At 37.2% G+C, this 19,335-nt stretch overlaps 1 protein-coding gene across 1 annotated transcript in view; it reads right to left on the minus strand.

Annotated features, from left to right (window-relative positions):
- Positions 1–4,769: 4,769 nt before the first annotated feature.
- Positions 4,770–19,335, minus strand: part of CEP128 (centrosomal protein 128) — a 143,048-nt gene continuing 128,482 nt past the window's right edge. The window contains exons 23-24 of the mRNA XM_074824860.1: positions 19,209–19,317; positions 4,770–14,344 (exon numbers count right to left, since the gene is read on the minus strand). Coding sequence (XP_074680961.1) covers positions 14,250–14,344; positions 19,209–19,317 — 204 coding nt within the window. The 3' untranslated portion in view covers positions 4,770–14,249. The remainder of the gene's footprint in view (positions 14,345–19,208; positions 19,318–19,335) is intronic.

Genomic DNA, 19,335 nt, shown 5'->3' on the forward strand with positions numbered 1-19,335 from the left:
CAATAGATTCTCCTTTTGTTCTTGAGATCCAGCCAAAGGTCCCTGTTTAGCCAGGCCGGTCTCCTTCCCCGCCTGCTTGTTTTTTGACATGCGGGAACAGCCTGCTCCTGTGCCTTTACGACTTCTCTCTTGAAGTATGTCCAGCCTTCCTGGACTCCCATATCCTTCAAGGCAGCCTCACAAGGGATTTTGTTAATCAGTCTTTGGAACAGGTCAAAGTTTGCCCCCCAGAAGTCTAAGGTGGCAGTTTTACTAACCCCTCTCTTTGTTTCTCCAAGGATCGAAAACTCAATCATCTCATGATCACTGCACCCTAGACAGTCTCCAACCTTTACTTCCCCCACAAGCTCTTCCCTGTTCACCAGAAGCAGATCCAGGAGGGCACCTTCCCTGGTCAGCTCACTCACCAGCTGTGTGAGGAAGTTATCCTCCACACATTCCAGGAACCTCCTGGATTGTTCCCTCTCTGCTGTGCTGTGATCCCAGCAGATACCCGGGAGGTTAAATTCCCCACAAGAACAATGGCAAGTGACCGTGAGATTTCTCCCAACTGTTTATAGAAAGCTTCATACTGTGTGCATTGGTATAGATGCACTTGAGATGAGCTAATGAATCCAACACCTTTTTGTGAGTGTGGGCCCTATTTCCTACCAGACCCTTCTCAGGTGCTTCCACAGTTCCTAAACATCTTTCCCTTCTCTCAAATGAAGTGGCAGAAGGAGAGCCCTCACCAGTCCACCATCCTTCAAGCTTTGGCATGCTTCCCTCGAGCTTGTTCCTAACAGGCCCAGTTATCACTCCCTCCCCCCTCATATCTAGTTTAAAGCCCTGTCAATAAGCCCTGCTAACTCCTGCCCCAGAATGCTTTCCCCCCTCTGGGACAGCTGCATCCCACCTGTCTCATTTGTCACCAGCAGACCAGGTGCCTTATAAACCTTGCCATGATCAAAGAACCCAAAATTCTGACAGTGGCACATGTTAATCAGATATGTTTTCCACCCTCTTTCAGTGGTTTTCCCTTCCACTTGAGGGATTGATGAAAACACGACCTGAGCTCCTGAGCCTTCAAGTAGCCACCCCAGTGCCTTGAAGTCCTTTTTGAATGACTTAAGATTTCTCTCTACCACCTCATCGTTACCTGCCTGGATAACCACCAAGGGGTAGTAATCACAGGGCCGCACCAGAGCAGTGACCTTCCTTTTAATATCTCTAACCCAAGCCCCAGGGAGGCAGGAGACCTCTCTATGGTATGGGTCTGGTCGACATGTGGGCCTCTCCGTACCCCTCAGAACAGAGTCACCCACTACAATTACTCTCCTTACTTGAAGAAGTCGCAAGTCGTGGGGCTGAGGGACAAGCTGTGGATGACTCACCAGATGGGTCCTCATTTCCACCTTCATTTGGCTGACTGTCTAGTTCCAAAGCCTCATACCTATTGTATAATGACAACTGGGAAGGTGAGGGGGGCCAAGAAGGTTTTCGCTTGCCTTTCCAAGGAAGGACCTGACTCCATTACCCCCTGTCCCCCACATGCCCTCCTTCTGCCTGGTGAGAGGAGGGGAGGGAGTCATGTATTTCTTGTGTGGCCTCTACCTGCTGCCTTTGCTCTGAGTGTGGCTCCACCAGTCAATCTCGTTTTCACACTCTCTGATTGTTCTCAACCTTTCTACCTCCTCCCTCAGTTCAACCACCTGCCTGAGCAGATCGTTTACTTGATAATCCCGCACACAAACGGTGTCTCTGACTCCCTCCGGTTCCAGTGCCAGGCTCAGGCACTCTCGGCAGGCAGAGACCTGCACGGCCGCCTGTTTGTGTGGGACCTCTCTCTAGGTTCCCACATGCCTCACCACTCTGCCTCTCAGCCATGTTGTGACCATGCTCTTCTCTCTGGCCAGAGGGGAACCAATCCCTGTGTGCTGTTTCCCACACACTGTGCTCTCACGTGCCTGCAGTGCTGTTCCTTCCCTCCCCTCTCTCCAGCACTTGGGCTTGAAGGGACCGAACGTACCTTGTGCCGTGGCAGAGGCTCAGCCCCTGCCCTTCACACTGCCTCGGGGCACCCACAGCCCAGCACTACCCGACCACCCTGAGCTCTGTGAGCAGTCGCTGCCCTCCCACAGGGTTCTTATCACCTGACCAAGGGTGGGTGGTGCTGGTTCCGCCCACGCTATCCCGGCAGAGCCCACCCCGCTCGTTACCGAGGGCGGGTGTGAGCTGGGCTCCTCGGCAGTGACCGCCGGTGTGGTGACAGCTCGTTCAGAACTGGCGCCACCGGCCCTTGGCTCCGCCCTCCGCCCCGCTGCCTCAGCTGCCCCCACCGGCCTGCCAGCCTCCTTAGAGCCGGCTGGCTGCCTTCCTGGCTCCAAAAGATTCAAAAGCCCCCCAGAAAAGCTCCTTGCCGGTCCCTTTTGCCGCGATTCCCCCCCAGTGCGGGCTTACCTACACTGGAGCTGACTGGATGACATTTAAAGGTCCCTTCCAACCCAAACTCTTTTATGATTCCATGAATACCCTCAAGCTCCTTCTCCACATTGTTATCTCTGTTAAGACCATATAATTTATACATAAGCAATGTTATTTAAAAATGTGGACCAAAAGATACAATTATAGATTTTGAGATTGTGTATATTATATTGTTATATTAAAATTATAGATTTACAAGCACATCAAGAGCCCTGTGCTTCAGAAATCAGTTCTGAGAGACACAGGAAAGTTACATTCCTATGTCAGGTGTATAGACTGTAGGACAGCTGTAAGTGCATATCGCTCAGGTTCCTGCTGCATTTCCCTGCCCTGATCACTTTTGGACTAATTTATCCTTCCTCCCACAGAGAACAGTTGTGCAAAAAATGCAACACTGATATGAAGAAAAAATTCCATATTCCAGTGAAATGACAGAGGGTAGAAAAAGTGTATGTAACAAATTAAATTGGAATTTGGCCAGAACTTCCAGGTTAAATCATGGAAGCTGGCAAAAACTTTTGAGAAGTTATCAAGAAAAGTGATGGCCAAAACCCTTATGCTTTTTTTTTGTTTTTTTTTTTTTTTTTAAATAATCCCTGCTGAGAGCTATTACTTACTAAAACTTAATATATTTTAGACCACCCTTAAAAGCCCAGAAAATGGGAATACCAGTGGGCTAGCAGTAGCTGGAGCCAAAGATCACTTTTTTATATCCAATGAAAAGATATAATTAGTTAATGTCAGTTACTAAATGTTCCTTTCAAATGTCTTTAATGCAAGAACATATTCAAAATATATTTCTGTAAAATATCTGCTCCAATAAAATATAAAACATTCACAGTAAAATTTGTCCCCGATGCTGTGGGATCAGTGACTACTCATATTCACGTACTGCTTGTGCGTATGAAAATTTCTAAGTTCATGATTTCTGTTGACATAGCTACAGGATACTGTCAGGTATCAGCTGTTTTTTCAACCTTACTGACCTTAGTTTTACAGTTAAAATTAGAACCAACATACTGATGTGCATTGGGTTTGCATGGCAAGGTTTTGGTAGCGAGGGTGCCACAGGGGTGGCTTCTGTAAGAAACTGCTAGAAGCTTCCCCCACATCCCATAGAGCCAATGCGAGCTGGCTCCAAGATGGACCCACTGCTGGCCAAGGCTGAGCCCATCAGCGATGGTGGTAGTGTCTCTGGGATAACATATTTAAGAAAGGGAAAAAACTGCTGAGCAACAGCAGCTGGAAGAGAGGAGTGAGAATATGTGAGAGAAACAACTCTGCAGACACTAAGGTCAGGGAAAAAGTGGTCTGAGAAGGGAAAAAGATGCTTGTCATAAAACAACTGCAGATCACAAAACTATGTAAGAGATGTGCAAAACTTCTTAATGCCAAAAGGCAAGGGAATACATAATTGAGGAGAACTGAATTAGTAGAATTATTACATTATTATTTCTCAGAATAGAAAGAAACTGTAGTTTGGCCATCTCGTCGTGAGAAACCAGAAGAAAACTTCTTTATATGGAGCAATGCAATGCATATTTTTTTTTTTTTATCACTTTGTATTTTAAAAAATAGTGCAAGGCTTTGCTTTTCCATGAAATGCTTCCACAGAAGTTTAGCTCTGTTGAACTTTCCAGCAACAATGATTTTTGTTCCATTAAATACTGTGATGGCTCAATCTCTTTGCATGTTTAACTGCATCCTGTTCCACAGACTCCAGTGGTGTCTTTTATTTAAGGTCATAAAGAACTTACCCTGGAATCCAGATGATGCAGACATGGACAGACCCCACCCTGCGGGTGGACATGGTGAACTCCACCTGAGTTGTGCCTATAATGCTGGCATATGCATCTAAGGTAGCTGTCTGGTTTCCCATTTTAGTCAGTGGAGATCTAGTCAATATAGTTAGAGTGGTTTGCTGTAATTCATTTGATGAAACTCTGGGTGTTTGCTTTGGGGTGAGATGAATGATGCCACAGATCCCAGGTACTCTGTTGACTACAGAGGAAGGTTCATTTAGATGGAGGCATGTGTTCTGTCCAAACCCAAGTTCAGACAAATGAATCTCGTTCACACCCTATAAAAGGCTATAGGCACAACAGCCTTATCCCATTGAAGGACACCTCTGGAAACACTCAGTGATGTATAGCCAATGTAAAGACCCACCCCTATATTTTAACACTACAGTACCTTGCCAGATTTATTCTTTGGTCCACAGTGGTAAACAAATCTTTTACCTAAATAAGTGTTTTAAACACACATTTTCAAAGATAATTACTGATTCTCACCACAAAACTATCGTCTTAATTTTTAAAGAAACTTTATAGTAGAAGAAAGAAAACAAAGAAAAAATCTGAGATCATATTGTTGTTCTTAGAGGCAAGTTACAAGCAAAATTGGACAACATAAATCCACATCACACACCTATATTTCACACAAAACAAAAAGATCAATTACATAAAACAGGTCTTTACAAAAGTTTGGCAGTGTTAGACAAATGAATACAGATGCTATTCACTGCTTGGAAAAATAATTTATTTTGTTAGCTTACAAAAATGACAACGTTTCAAGTTACACTTTAAATTATGAGTACAGCTAGCAACTTTGATCCTGCAAAGGTACTGTCTCCTGAGATGTGATAAACACTTGAGACCTTGCTTTCAGGAATAGCTTGGAGTAAGTCCCAAGCCAGCAAAAAATAATGAAGTTTGATATTTTAGTACTGCCTCATTGGCTAACATTTTATGTTCTGATTACAGAAAGTTGGTACAAATGTTGACATTAAATTAACATATGAACTTTCCAGGTAGACCCTTAACCAGACTTAAACATACCTGCTGATTCTGTGTGAAGCTATCAGTTTGCAGCAACATACTCATAGCACAACAGACAGCTTTCATACACTTTGGCACGATCTCAGTACTTCATATTCTGATTGGTACTTATGCTTAATACATGAGATTTGATTCTGGCTTCATACTGGTATAAATCAGGCATAGGCATTCTGAAGTCAATGCAGCCATACAACAATAAAACTGGTGTGCTGGTGTGACGCATGAGTGAGACCTCATGTGTGTAAGTGAGTTCCACAGACTTCACAGGTTGATGAGGATCTGTGCTTTGGAATAACATGGTAACAAGCTGTTTCTGTTATACTTCTACAATGCTTTGTTCCTAAACCTGCAAGAGGTGTTCTGAAAATGCAAACTGGAGACTTAGTTTTATGTGCATCCATGCAATTCACAGTAAGTAATAAGTCAAGCAGTAGTTTGGTTGAACTTGATGATCTTAAGGGTCTTTTCCAACCTAAATGATTTTATGATTTTATGATTCTGTATTTTTTTTAATTCATTATGTAATTCTCAAGATGGCTAAGTTGGGTTTTTTCCCCCCACAGATAACGGAAAAACTGGAAAGCAAACACCTTGGGAAGCTATCTTGGAACAAAAAATATCATAGGACAAAAATAAAGATTTATCAGAGAATGGCTAACATATAGTCAAAACTGGTTTTATTTTGTGAGGTTTTTGGGTTTTTTAAAAAAATTATTAATAGTGATGGTATTTAGATGTAAGGTATAATTAGCTTCTGCCTACACATAAGAAAATTCCCATTTTATGTACTTAATGACTTGCTAGATTTTGCTGAAAAACTGATGTGAAACAAAACATTTAGTGGTGAGTGTGAAACACAATTGATACACTTTAACAGATGAAGTATCTCTCCTTTGAGAAGGTTTAATTATTTTGAAAAAGCCACAACAGCCCACATTAGAGTGGAACAAAGAGCTGTAATATTTCCAAATTTTGCAAATTTCCTAAGCTTGTATTGATGGCATTTAGAAGTACAGTGGTTTTCATTATATAACTAAATTTATTTTAGTCTTTTTGAAAAATAAAAGTACTTATACAAGAGTCCAAATGAACTCAAAATCCTGAAATAGAAAAATGCCATAGTCCCAAATTATTCCAAATGTTTACAGTTTGCTATGAAATTATTTTTATAAGATCATGGATTTTTCAGTATTACTTGCTTACCAGACCAGCACATATTGTAGACTTGCACACCTCCAAAATGCAATGAAAAAGTAGGTTGAGAAAATACTTCTCTCTCCTTTTCTCAAATTCATCATGAAATTGTAACTCCACCAATATCAGAGACAAGGCTTCTGTTAGCTTTAGCATAGTCAGAATTTCCAAGCACAAAGGATTAATTTTCTTTTTGACCAGTGAAGTTTTACAGTGGACGAACATGTTTATGCACGTCTATGTCTACAAGAAAGATATGTAATTATGTGAACAGGACTATACATGACATCTACATATCTATTAAAAGTCTGAACACACCTTTACATTTCAGAAATCAAGTTTGAAGGAAATTTCAATAGTTTTGGTTACTACAGCAATGTCAGCTTCAACACGCTGCCTTCCCTGGTGCATTTTACAGGAATGAAAAGTAACAGCATGTCTATACCTAGACACAGAATCAAACTCGTGAGAAAGGATAAATAAGATGAAAATGTAACAAAGAAAAGACACACATTTTTTCACACAGATGTCCCTAATAACCTGCTGAGAGTTGAGCTTATATGGGAATGTGGTCAGGCAGCCTTTTATATTAAATCAGGAGCTGGACTCCTTCTTAACTACTGGCAAAGGTCTTTCAAGGACTTTATGTCAGGAAATAATTGCACATTGAGGAATTTCATTCCAGTATGGCTATTTCCATTACATTAACAGGTACAACAAGGTTTACAGGTATTAAACCGACATTTCAGACTTCACACCAGTGCAGAGACATCCTGCATCTGTGTAATTCATTGAAATTCTGCAGATTCTTTAAGGTCACTTTACAATGTACTGCAGTGGCAATAGTTGACCAGGAGATGTTATGTAATATGTTCAGTGTCACACGGATAAGACACCTGGGCAATCTTAGTTTTAGAATTTTCCAACCTAAATGCTAGATCTCAAGACTGACTTTGTTCCAGTTTTAGAATACTAAATGTAAAAACCACTGTATTTTATTCAAATTACATGAAAACAAAAGTTCTGGAGGCAAATGACTTATTCATCAACTAACTAAATTAGGAGTGCTTGTAATGAGTTATCAGAATTAGCTGCTTTTTTAGTTATCCCCGAATTAAATAGAAACTGGCAGCATAAATGACAAAACATGTGCCAGAACTCAAGTGTGACTAACATATTTTTTCTCACACTCTCCAGGGAAAGAAAAAATTTTAAAAAATCAGCATTTGCTGATAATTGCATATAGAAATTTCAGCTTCAGAAGTGATTCACCTGCAAAATCACAGTAATACACTGAATGGACACTCTTACCTACAGTCTAAATACTTATCTATTTGTCACTTTCTTCTGATAATGTGATAGCAAGGCTGAAATTTGAACATCTGATCTATTTGTTAAAATACATTGTACCAGCCAGCACTCCATACGTAGCACATCAGCTATCACCAGTGGAAGTATTACAAGTCTGAGATTCAGTGCACATAACAGAATTTCCCAAAGTATGGGACACAGTTAAGTCAAATCAAAGCAAGCAAGTCTCTCACAATAAGAGATGACATGAAGTGGGATTGATGTCTGTTGATTAATATATTCAGGGCCTTCAAAAACAGTCTGTAAGAGGCTGTCACTCTAGTGAAGTTTAAGAAATTACTCGTATTCTGGAAAAATGAAGTTTTTCATGACTCTGATACTTAATTTTTCCATTTTCACAGAGATTTTTTGTCTACCAAATAAGATTAATTTGTCCCACTTTTTAAAAACTTTGTTGATTAGTCTTTTGTTAACTTACAGACCTCTAATCAATCAATGGACAACAGGCTAACATTCACATTGTGTGGCTAGAGAGCCTCACTGCTGATATAACTCACTGACTAAGGTTTCTGCATTCTCTAGCTTTTTGACTGCACTGGAGACCTCTCTAGTGAAAACAAAACAAAAAACTCCATGGTTTCTGATGGACTTACTGACATTCTATGTAACAAAAATTCTGCCAGCTACATGATGTCTTCATGGTTGCAGCTGTTTGGATGAGATTGTGTTGTCAGTGGTGCACCCAGCAGTGAAAGCCTCATTAGAAACGGTGCACTCATTGAGCTCCATACACAAAATAGCTTATGCCACAGATGCAAACTGTTCTCTTAGCCAGCAGTAAAACACAGCTCATCTTCATCGTTTTCCACACTAAGTACAAAACTGGGTCACTGGTGGTTTCTGTGAAGAGCCTAATGCCAGAACGTAAATTGGGCTGACTTCCCAGTTCAATGCTTCTTTAATAATGAGTGACACAGAAATCCGCATTTGCAGAATGATACTGTGTGATTGGTTGGACTTGATGATCTTAAAGTTCTTTTCCAAACTAAATGATTCTATGATTCCATGATTTTCTTTAGCAAATTTCAATATCACTTCCCAGAAATATTTTAGATGTCAGCAACTGTTTCTACTGAGGGCAACTGGATATTGACATACTGAAGAAATATACTTTGCAATACGAGGTGTCTTAGGTTCTAGACTAAGCACTTACTTATATCTCCTAAATTAGTTGTAGTCTCTTCTTCCGTCTGGAATCAATAATATTTCAGGGTTATTACAGCAAAGTCTATCCTTTACTATTTTCCTCTACAAACTGATAGTAGAATGAATGGTAGCATTTAGAAAATCTAGACAAATGTAGTAAGACACATTTACTTTTGCCTGTGGGATAACCTTTAAAATTAGGCAGCATGTGTTCTGATATTAGTCAGTTTATCAAGTAGGTTTTATTTTAGTAAGCAAATAAGAGTGGCAGAATTTATATGAAAAGAGATTATGTTACAAGAAACAACTGCCTTCAAAATTAATGTCATTCCCTAGGCATATCAACTACCAAAATTATTAACATTGCTAAGTGAAGAAATGATGGTATGGCTTCTGACATACTACAGCACTGTAGATGCCAGATGAGAAAAGCAGTCTAAGAGCAAAACAACTCTGGTCTGAAGACAGATGAAAATAACAGACAACTCAGCAACAATTGCTGTACTTATTCAAGCAAAACACCTATTAAGGAGCCATGTCCCTAAATAATGATAGCAGAATTATCCTAAAAGAGATCTTTATGCAGCTCTTGTATTTAAATGTAATACTTTAATGAAAACATGTTAACAATCAGGTTCCAAAAATATTTAGTTCCAAATAGCACCAAGTAGGTACCTAATTAAAATTACTAGAAATTTTAAAAATATCATCACTGCGTATTTTCTTAACGCTCATGATATTGCAGATTTTGCCACTATCAAGGCAAGAGAAAACAAAATCTCATCCTTATAGCCTGAGAAATGGCAGATGTGCAACTTTAGCTTTAGCAACATGAGAGCTATTGTTGTTAGCACAAATGATAAACGTTGGATGCTGCTGTATTTTAACCACAGCAATCTCATTTTTGTTGTCAACATTGTTGTCAACAGAGGCATTGGTTTACAGATTTCTGAAAGACTGAGGTTATCAGATCTGCTCTGCTGTACTTCTGTATACAGCACTAAAATGTTCTTCAGATCTAAAATCTAATTTAGTTCTTTACATAGAAAAACAAAACCGTTCATACAACAGCCTAGGCATGCTTACAGCAAAGAGTTGAGATGAGTTGTGCTAGAGTAGAAAGTATGTTAACATGTGAAAAAAAAAATTATCCAAGATGGAATCTTATTTAGGGATCACTTTTATTAGATGTAAATACTAGCTCTAAAGCAGTTTTTAAATTAAGACACCAAGAATAAAAGTGGTTTGGAATTTTAATTTAAGCATGAGCAGATTTCCATTCCTTCTAGTTTTTCTCTACATCTGCTTCTAAACTCTACAACTAGATCAAAAATACAGGATTTTGTGTGATGTCCTCCTGCACATCCATTTTTGACAAGGCTGCATCCCCAGATATTGGCGTGCAGCTCACATTAACTTCAGTATCAATTACTTCCGTGAGGTGACGACAGGGTTTAGAGAGTGATAAATATATTACTAACACTTTGAACAAGAAGAGTTTAACAGAGCCATGGTAAAATTCGACTGTAACAAGCAGTGAGTGCCACATAAACTCATTAATAAATTTTTCTGCATGTTGTAGATATGAGAATGTATTCAGGTTTCATACTACTAATTTTTAGCCATAAAAACGGTATCAGTGTTACAAAAATACCTACTTGTTTACTTTCGGGGTAATATTGGCACTTTCATTCATGAAAAATCCATTCAGTGCACAGAATATGCCTTGTAAGCCAGAGATGAACCGATATGCAGATTCCTTAGCTCAAAGGTGGATTTTTAAATAGTATTTTCTTTGTTCTAAGGAATTTTAATATATCTTCTTTATTTATTTTGGTGGGATAGCTAGTAAAAATGTGGCTGAGGTTTGAATATCCAAGAAGTACTTTCACCATCACTGAAAACTGGCTTCCATCAAAAATTAGAGAAGTAAATGTAAGAAAATTGCTTTGTTTTACACTGTAAAATTTATTTTTTTATCCTGGTCTAAGTTTTATTTTTATATTAACGTTTCTTCTTAGGTTGACATAATTACATAATAAAAATAAATTATTTTGAATATTTAGTAAATACCATCTCAAAAGTCATTAAAAATAAGTACTCTTAAGTCTGCTGTAAAACATTAAGGAACTGAAGGGCAATATAATTTAAAGGTTATTCAAGTGACAATTATTTGATGCTGAAATAAAGGGCCGGTGCATTTCTGAAAACACAATATTGAATGACTATTTCAGGACAGCATTAAAAAAACATGGACACCTGATATTAGCTTGTTAAATGTGTACGCACTTAGTACATACATACAAAGTTGCCTGATTTACCAGATGCTGAACAGAACAAAGAAACAAACCACCATTTTCAGGTGTGATACCACATTTTTTGGTTATTGAAAACTACTGCTTTGGGCAAGAATTGAAGAACAGGTCATTAAAGAGTTAAAGTATTAAAAAAATCTGATTGCCAGAAGGGACAGCAATTTTTAAGATCTGAAATATACAAAATGTTTTATTAAAAAATTATCTGTTTTTCTACTTTAAAAACTGAAACTGGTCAGAGGAATATTATTTCAGGCCAATATGGAAAAAATATTATTTCTTTAACCACAAAGGGACAGTTTCACATAATGTCATGAACGGAACTTTAGCCCTCAGTAAAAACGAAATAAAATTCACTTTGTAATATGAACCTCTATCAAAGGTGGAAGACAGACAAATATTACATGCTATCTGGACTGCCATGCCAAGAGGGTAAATTTAAGAAAGAATTTCCTGGCTTTGGAGTCTGTAAGCCTACTCATTAAAAATTCCTCTCTTTTTTTGTGGTTTGACTTCTTCCCTTCTGTTCTTCCAGCCTTTTTAGAAAATTTTTAAAAAGGATATAAAACTCTGCTGAAACCTCAGTCACATGGCCAAAGGCAAATATACTAAGCACTGAGCATATTTAAAGACTTAAAGCCAAAATTATTCATCTAGTAGACATTTCTGTCCTGCATTGTACAAAAATGGATTCAATACTTGATGTAATAATGAGGGAGTTCAGACTGCTTATCCTTAGCTTTCTAACACTATAAAGCAGTAGGGATGCTGTTTTAAGGAAACATACCAGATTTCTGATTTTTACAAATTCCTTAGGAAAAAGAGAGGATATTATTTTTCTGTGTATTACTTCTCAGCTGAGATTCTTAAAGCTCCATTCATTTACCAACAGGCACTTTATCTCAAAAATGGTTTTAACTTCAGTAAAGTGGGTTGGGCATATATTTATCCATCAGCAATCCATGCATCAGACCTCATTACAACATGAGGTGTTTTGGGAGCATGATTTACCGATTTGTAATATATTTTAAAATGACATTTCCATACTTTTAGCCATAATTTGTAGGTACCATAAAGTCTGCAAGCTGTTGACATTTTATTTTCCAATTTTTTAATGTTTCACCAGGCAAACTAGCTAAAATATTTTAAACACCATATTTCCAGCTGTGCTCTGATCTAATTAAAAAAATAAATTACAAATGTTGGATACACTTAAAGTAAGTTTAGTTTATAATAACTGTGGCTTGAGCTAAACATTGCTTCATGACATCCACACTCTTTGTAGACCATGAAACAAACAGGTTTCTATTTGTCCTGCCTTCTCCAGAGTAGAAGTTAATTTGTTTTTGTCTTGGCCCTGTCACTGCTGTTGAGATCACGAGATGGATGTGCCTGTTTTGCTTTCTTGACCTTCTGAATGAGTAGATGTGCCAGAAGTCTGCAAAAAGCCAATGCCAGTACTACAATGCATAACATTATACATATACAAAAGGTAAAGAAAACTTTTTAAACCAAATTAGAAATTTTTACAATTTTAAGTAATATAAGTGTATAGAAAATGAAAGAAAAATGAATTCAAAATTTTTCTCATTTCCTTGTCTGATTTTGATGTTCTCAGAAAGAAGTATTGTTTGAAACAGGATGAATACAAGGGCATTGTCAAGTAGGTCCAGAGAACCTACTGGGACTGCAGAACACTTCAGAAAATTTAAAAAATGAAGAAAAAAAGAAAAAAGAAAAGGTCCCATTTTCAGGTGGCACATAGTGACTTGCAAATTATGCCTGAGACACCTAGAGTGATAAAAAAGGACTGTTTCGGAGAAGTAGGCTTCCTAAATATGAAAGGAGCCTACAAAACAAAATGGTTTCAATGGTGTTCATGTTGCTACAGTACTCTGATAGATTTGGCAGGTTTTTTTAAGGCACGTTAGTAGTGATTCAACCAGAAGCACTAGAGAGGAGAACAAAACAAGAACCAGAAACACTTGTATTTCTTTTGACAGCAGAAAATTCTGCTGTGATGTGCTGTTTGAGACCACAGTAACACAGAATTGTATCCAATTTGTTTAGAATACAGATACCTGAACAAATATACCTGTGCAATATTGTATTTCCATAACATTTTAAAATCAATATGACACATCTCTTCTAATAGAGAACAAAACAGAATAAATAAATGATCATGAAACCCTGCTATTAAACTTTTCACAGCCACATAGCAGTGCCCTTCAACATGCTTAATAGAGATGGGTGAGATTCAGGTGCCATTAAGGGCCTTACCAGAGGTCATCTGATAAAACTTTCTGGCCAGAAGAATAATTCTGAACAGCTTATAACAGATATATACTGAACCTGAAATCATTATATGAATTTCCACTAATTTTGAGGAAATTTGGTTTTGTTTAATATTTATCACTTTTTTCTTAAAAGATTGTTGCAAACTGAAGAACCTAAAATCACAAATGTGCCTGCACAACACTGTATAATGACTCTCATAATAAATATTAATACAAAGGTAATTTCTGAATACTTTTTCATTATTAATAATGTTACTAAATGTTATAAAAACCCAAATGTTAGAACAATTCCTGTACACGGGTAAATATACTCATAGCAAAGATTAATGTCATTGGTTTTTCATTTCATAATATTTCAGGAATACCATAAAATTAGTTTAGGAGGACTGCAGAAACCAATACAAGAGAACAGCATAATGCCAGAAAACCTTTGGTGTACAGATTACAGAAATTATCACAAGAGTTCACTAGACTCACTCTTGGTGCTCTTTCATTTACGTGTTTGGCAATAGCTGAATCACTAAGGTTGCATCACTCCTATAGTAGATGGAATTACTACTGTTCAAACCTGAAAAGGAGGGGAATGGAATTTACCACAGAGAAAACTGGTGTGTTTTTGTAAAATGTTACTGCTTCCCACTTTCTGCTTGCAGCTTCATTTCACTAATGGAATCTTCCTTGGTGGCACTTGTATCAAAAGGAACCATTCTTTTCGTAAGTGCTAGAAATAAGTCAGACAAAAAAAGTAATTAAACACCTTCAGAGAAACACATACATTTTGCTGACTGACCATCAATGTTTATGAACAATGTTTATCAATGAAACATAGTTTACACAGGAAGCAATATGATATTAACAAATATTCAATATTCATAACGCTATGAATTGAAAAACTGACTTATTTTTCTAAAGAAACAAATTTTAATACTATATAATACAGGCATAGTCAAGACCTTTCTTATACAGAAGAAATGCAAACTGCATTTTAAAAAATTTGATAATTCCACTAACATTTATTTTCCATTTTTTTCCATAGTTTCCCAGTATTTTTGTTTAAGTAAGACAAAACAAACCACTCAGAAAATTCCCCAAGGAATATCTTTACCAATAGCATGGACTAAAGTCAACAAGTGACACTGAACAGGTGTTCATAGGATGCCATACTGTGTATATATCTTCACAGCAGGGTGCATACATAACACTAATTTCTAAATGCATTATATTGCATCAAAATCTAGACAATATGAATTGACAGAACATCTTATGACAAAGTGCTGGAGGAAAAAAATCTAAATATCCAAACATCTAGCAATTAATCAACAAAAGGCAGAAATTAAGGGGAAGAAAGTGGATATCGGCTTATACAACACACCCTTCTTCTAATGGTCTTCCTTATATCTTATGTGTGTAAGAAAAGTGGTCCTTCCTGATTGTTTGTAATAAATACCCGGAGTGCAATTTTTTAATAGTCTACTAAAATTGTGGCAGTATACAATCAAAAGTTATTTAATAGGAAGCAAGTCTTCACAGTCTGATTAGGAGAAGTGAGATGTTTTCACTTTCAGAAGGAGAATGAAATCACTGCGTTTGGGACATTAGTAAAGCAGTGAGTTATCATTTTTTCAGCATAAAGTTTGGTCCAAAACTATGCCATTGTATGCTATTTCAGTAGTACCTCCTGTGGTCAGTATTCAAAGTAAAGTGAAAAATCATAAAGAAAATTCATTGCTAAACTAAATCAATTTGCATTTTTCAAAGTGATGATGTCAAGTTTCCAATCATTCCATGGTCCTATCCCTGAGCAGCCTTAGAAGGTTTTGTTCTAGAATGGTGTCCCACAGCATCATGATGTTACAATATCTTTTTACTTTTAATTATTTATAAATGTCAATACAAACAGTCTTAGAACTTATGAAAAACTATACATAGAGGGATAAAGACAGACATCAGCATACATTGCAGGAGTTAATTGTTATGACAATAAAATCAACATTCAGGACAACTTATTTTTATTTAACTGTTATATCATTCCTACTGTATACCATGTTGACACAAGAGTGTTGTGTATCACCAGAGACAAACGGCCGGGGAAGACTGTGATCCTAGCTACAGAAGTTGCAAAAAATGGTGGCTATTTTCTTCTCCATAAAGTCACAGCTTATGAAGCCCTGGAACATAAATTCCCAACAACAATAGAAAGCCTGAAAGCCATATGGCTTCTGGGACCCCATCCACGTTAAAACCTTGAAGTGATGAACTGTACAAAGAGAAAGGCAAGACCCAATTCACAAAGCTAATGCAAAGCATGTGTAACTCTAGGGACCTTTGTAATACAGAATTAAAGAAAAATACAGTCACCATGAAAAACAATTTCTGAGGATTATTCTTTAGATAACAACCAGTAGTGACTTTTTAGACCAACTGTTTTGGTCTGATAATAATACAGACTGGAAACCATGTCTAATGAATGCTTTCTCATATATATTTTCTCACTTAAACTTCTTCTAAGAAAATGGGTACCAAAATAAAAGCTAATTCCTACAGCATCTTTAAAATAGTTTGCTATGGAAAAGCTAATTGTAGAAATTATATCAGAAGCATGAAGACCAGACATAAAAGAATAATGTTAATATTAATTACCTTTCCTTTTAACTGACCGCTGCAATTGGCAACTTTTTACTAAATATATATATATTGAAGCAGACTGTTGTTCCCGTATTTATTTTTTTCATAATTTTTTCTCCTCTTTCTTCAACTAATTTTAAACTTGAATCCCAGGATCCCCCTTGCAGATAAATTAAATTATTTGATAAAATTTGTGATATAACAACATGTCTGCTCTCCACCCTGGTGCTCTCTACAAGTCTAAGACCCCCATATTGGGAAGAGACCTTCTAGTACTACTTATTGACTCTATAATCTATAAAGTTTTGGGAATTTAAGAGTGATGGAATGGGGAAACATTAAATCACAAAGGCTTGCAAATTGCTCAAAAGGTAAATGAAAAAGAAAGTCCATTCTTCTGTTTTTGAAGAAGTAATGAGATAAATTAATCACACAAAATAGGTGATGACATTTATAGGTAGATTTATTAAAAGCTACAGGAGATTTGGGAGCAAAAGACCTCAAATCATACCTTGCTGTCAAAGTCTCAAATTATAACTAATTGATATCACTACTGAAATTAAAAGTTCATGGCATTTATGTGACTAACATGACTGAAGTCGCTGATCTGCCACTCACTGGCAATTACAAGAAAAACTCCTTACTGTTAATACCGCTGCAGAATTTTTACTGTCCTTGAGAACTATAGCAACAACTTCAAAATACACATTTGACTGGTGGAGATTAAGTTCAACATAAGAGTAAAACATTCAGTCACTAACCAAGGTCTATGGAGTAATTCACACGCCTTAGTGCCATAAGCTACCACAGACATCTGCAAAGGGCAGCGAAAGATGTGATAGGACCGATGGGAGACCTGTGCCTTCCTGGAATGACAGCTAGAAGCATATTCTAGGCCATCTAAAATGACATCAGGCATCTTCAACAGGCACCTGACTTGCTCTCGTACTTGCTTACTAAGCATAAAGAACATATAATAGCACTAACTCTTAGGGGAAAAGAAACAGCAAAGTGAGACATTAAGAACACCACCTTCATTCTATCAGAGTCAAATCAAAGCAAGGATTGGAAAAATATTCTTTGCCTACTTCTCTGTTTTAGCCTCAGAAAATTTAACTAACGGATTTTCATAGAATACAAGTAAGAAACTAAAACTCTAAAGACTTTTGTATCCAGTTCCTTTCCCTTAAAAACAAATAGGAAAAAGTGAAAAAAATTCACTGTTTTCTTATTTTTTTGCCTTTTTAAAAAAAATATTTTTAAAAATAGCTCTTTACCATCTGGGCAAAAGAACAAAACTAAAAAAACCCTCAGAACCATTCTGGGATTTGGAAAATATGAAGATCAGCTTAATTTATGATGTGGAAAATACCTTTCTAAAAGTTTTAAGCAAGAAAAACAAAAGAAGCCCGTCAGCCATGCCTGAACATGATTTCAAAAGGAGCCTTCCTCAAATGCTGAAAACTTTGCAGATATTTCATAATTATCAACAGTGAATCAACATCTTTCATTCATCACTTATTTTTTTTACCTCCAGAAAGCTTAGTGCTGGTAAAAACCGGTTGAATCAGAGAATAAATACCCAGAACTAGTTCATCAGATTGGTATTCAGATTACATGGATCCTATTTCTCTGACAACTGCCTAAAATTGATTAAAAAGTACTAAAGTAACAAAGTCCTAGCAAGTTCCATTCAGGCTAAGCAATATAAATATATTGTAATATTTTAGGAACATTTATGCTGCATCTTTAAATTTCAGCAAGTTTTTGCAGTGGAATCACAGAGTTGTTGAGGTTGGAAGGGACCACTGGAGGTCATGTAGTCCAACATGCCTCCAAGGTATAGGTTATTTCTTTTCTATACCCCAACAGGCTGAGCCGTACTTTGACTTGAAAGACACTGACAGGGATGAGGTTAGGGAAAATGGAAAAAGAACTCTGAGTCAGGGGAAACTGTTCCTGAAATACAGATGAGATGGGGGCATTTGCTCTTATGCTTTATTCCCACTATTGTTATTCAGTATGCTCTGCAAAAAGATGTTAATCACAACCCACAGATTCTGAAAGAAAAAGAAACCAATTATCTTTAACCTCATCAGATCAGCTCAGGACTTACTGGTGAGCAGTAATGTACTGCAGCACTCATTCTAAGATGCAAAGGTTTGAAAGTGCAATGAAGCCTGAAATAGGACTTTCCATTACACAGAATGCAACTTACTGAATATGTTCCTAGTACACAAACGGGCTATTGAAAAGAAATGGAAGGTGATATTCTTCTGAAGAAAAGTATTCTGATACCCACGTGCTGATATGCTAAAAAAAAACCCTTAAAAAACTTCATTAGTTTTGACACTCATGCAAAGGTGTGACTGTACCAGATAAAGATCTAATATGTCCTATCCTTTACTGAGCAGTTCCTAGCTGTATCAGAAATCCTGTGACTTTGCATGACCACAAGTTATATATGCACTAAGGGATAGAAAGAATAATTAAAAACAACTATTGAAGTAAAAGCAGAATTAGTGAATTCAACTTCCACTGTTGAACTGCTACACAAGCATGAGACTAATTGGTACAAATGAAAGATCTGGGAAAGAATCCTTGACTGAGGACGTCTCTCTGGTCCCTGGAAAGATACACAGCTTTTACACAGCTCAGATTCTTCATGCAGAGACTCAGAATCCAAGTGCAGCACTTTCTTTTTGGCGTAAGTTTGGATGACAAACAGAATATATTTTATGTCCCAGTTAAAAAAACCCAAACAACTATCAGTGGGATGTAATGAAGTACTTCCTAGACAAAGGCATCCATCCAGTATCTAAAACTAAAACACAGGAGGACTCTTAAGATGGTTCTAGCATTGTTTTTGTCAAAAAGTAGTGTCTTGCTCTCCCAAGTAAAACAGCTTTGAAAGAGGAAAATACATTACTTGTAGATTTTTTCTGTGAAACAATACTTACAACCTGAATCTGAGAGCAGTGAGCTGGACAGAAAGCTGTTCTGAGTTCGCCAACTAGAAGAGGGAACAGTCAATTCTATATCAGAAATTTCAGTATCCATTTTCACATCCTATGGCAGACAAATAAA

Source organism: Strix aluco, chromosome 4, assembly GCF_031877795.1.
Source record: "Strix aluco isolate bStrAlu1 chromosome 4, bStrAlu1.hap1, whole genome shotgun sequence".
NCBI lineage: Eukaryota > Metazoa > Chordata > Aves > Strigiformes > Strigidae > Strix > Strix aluco.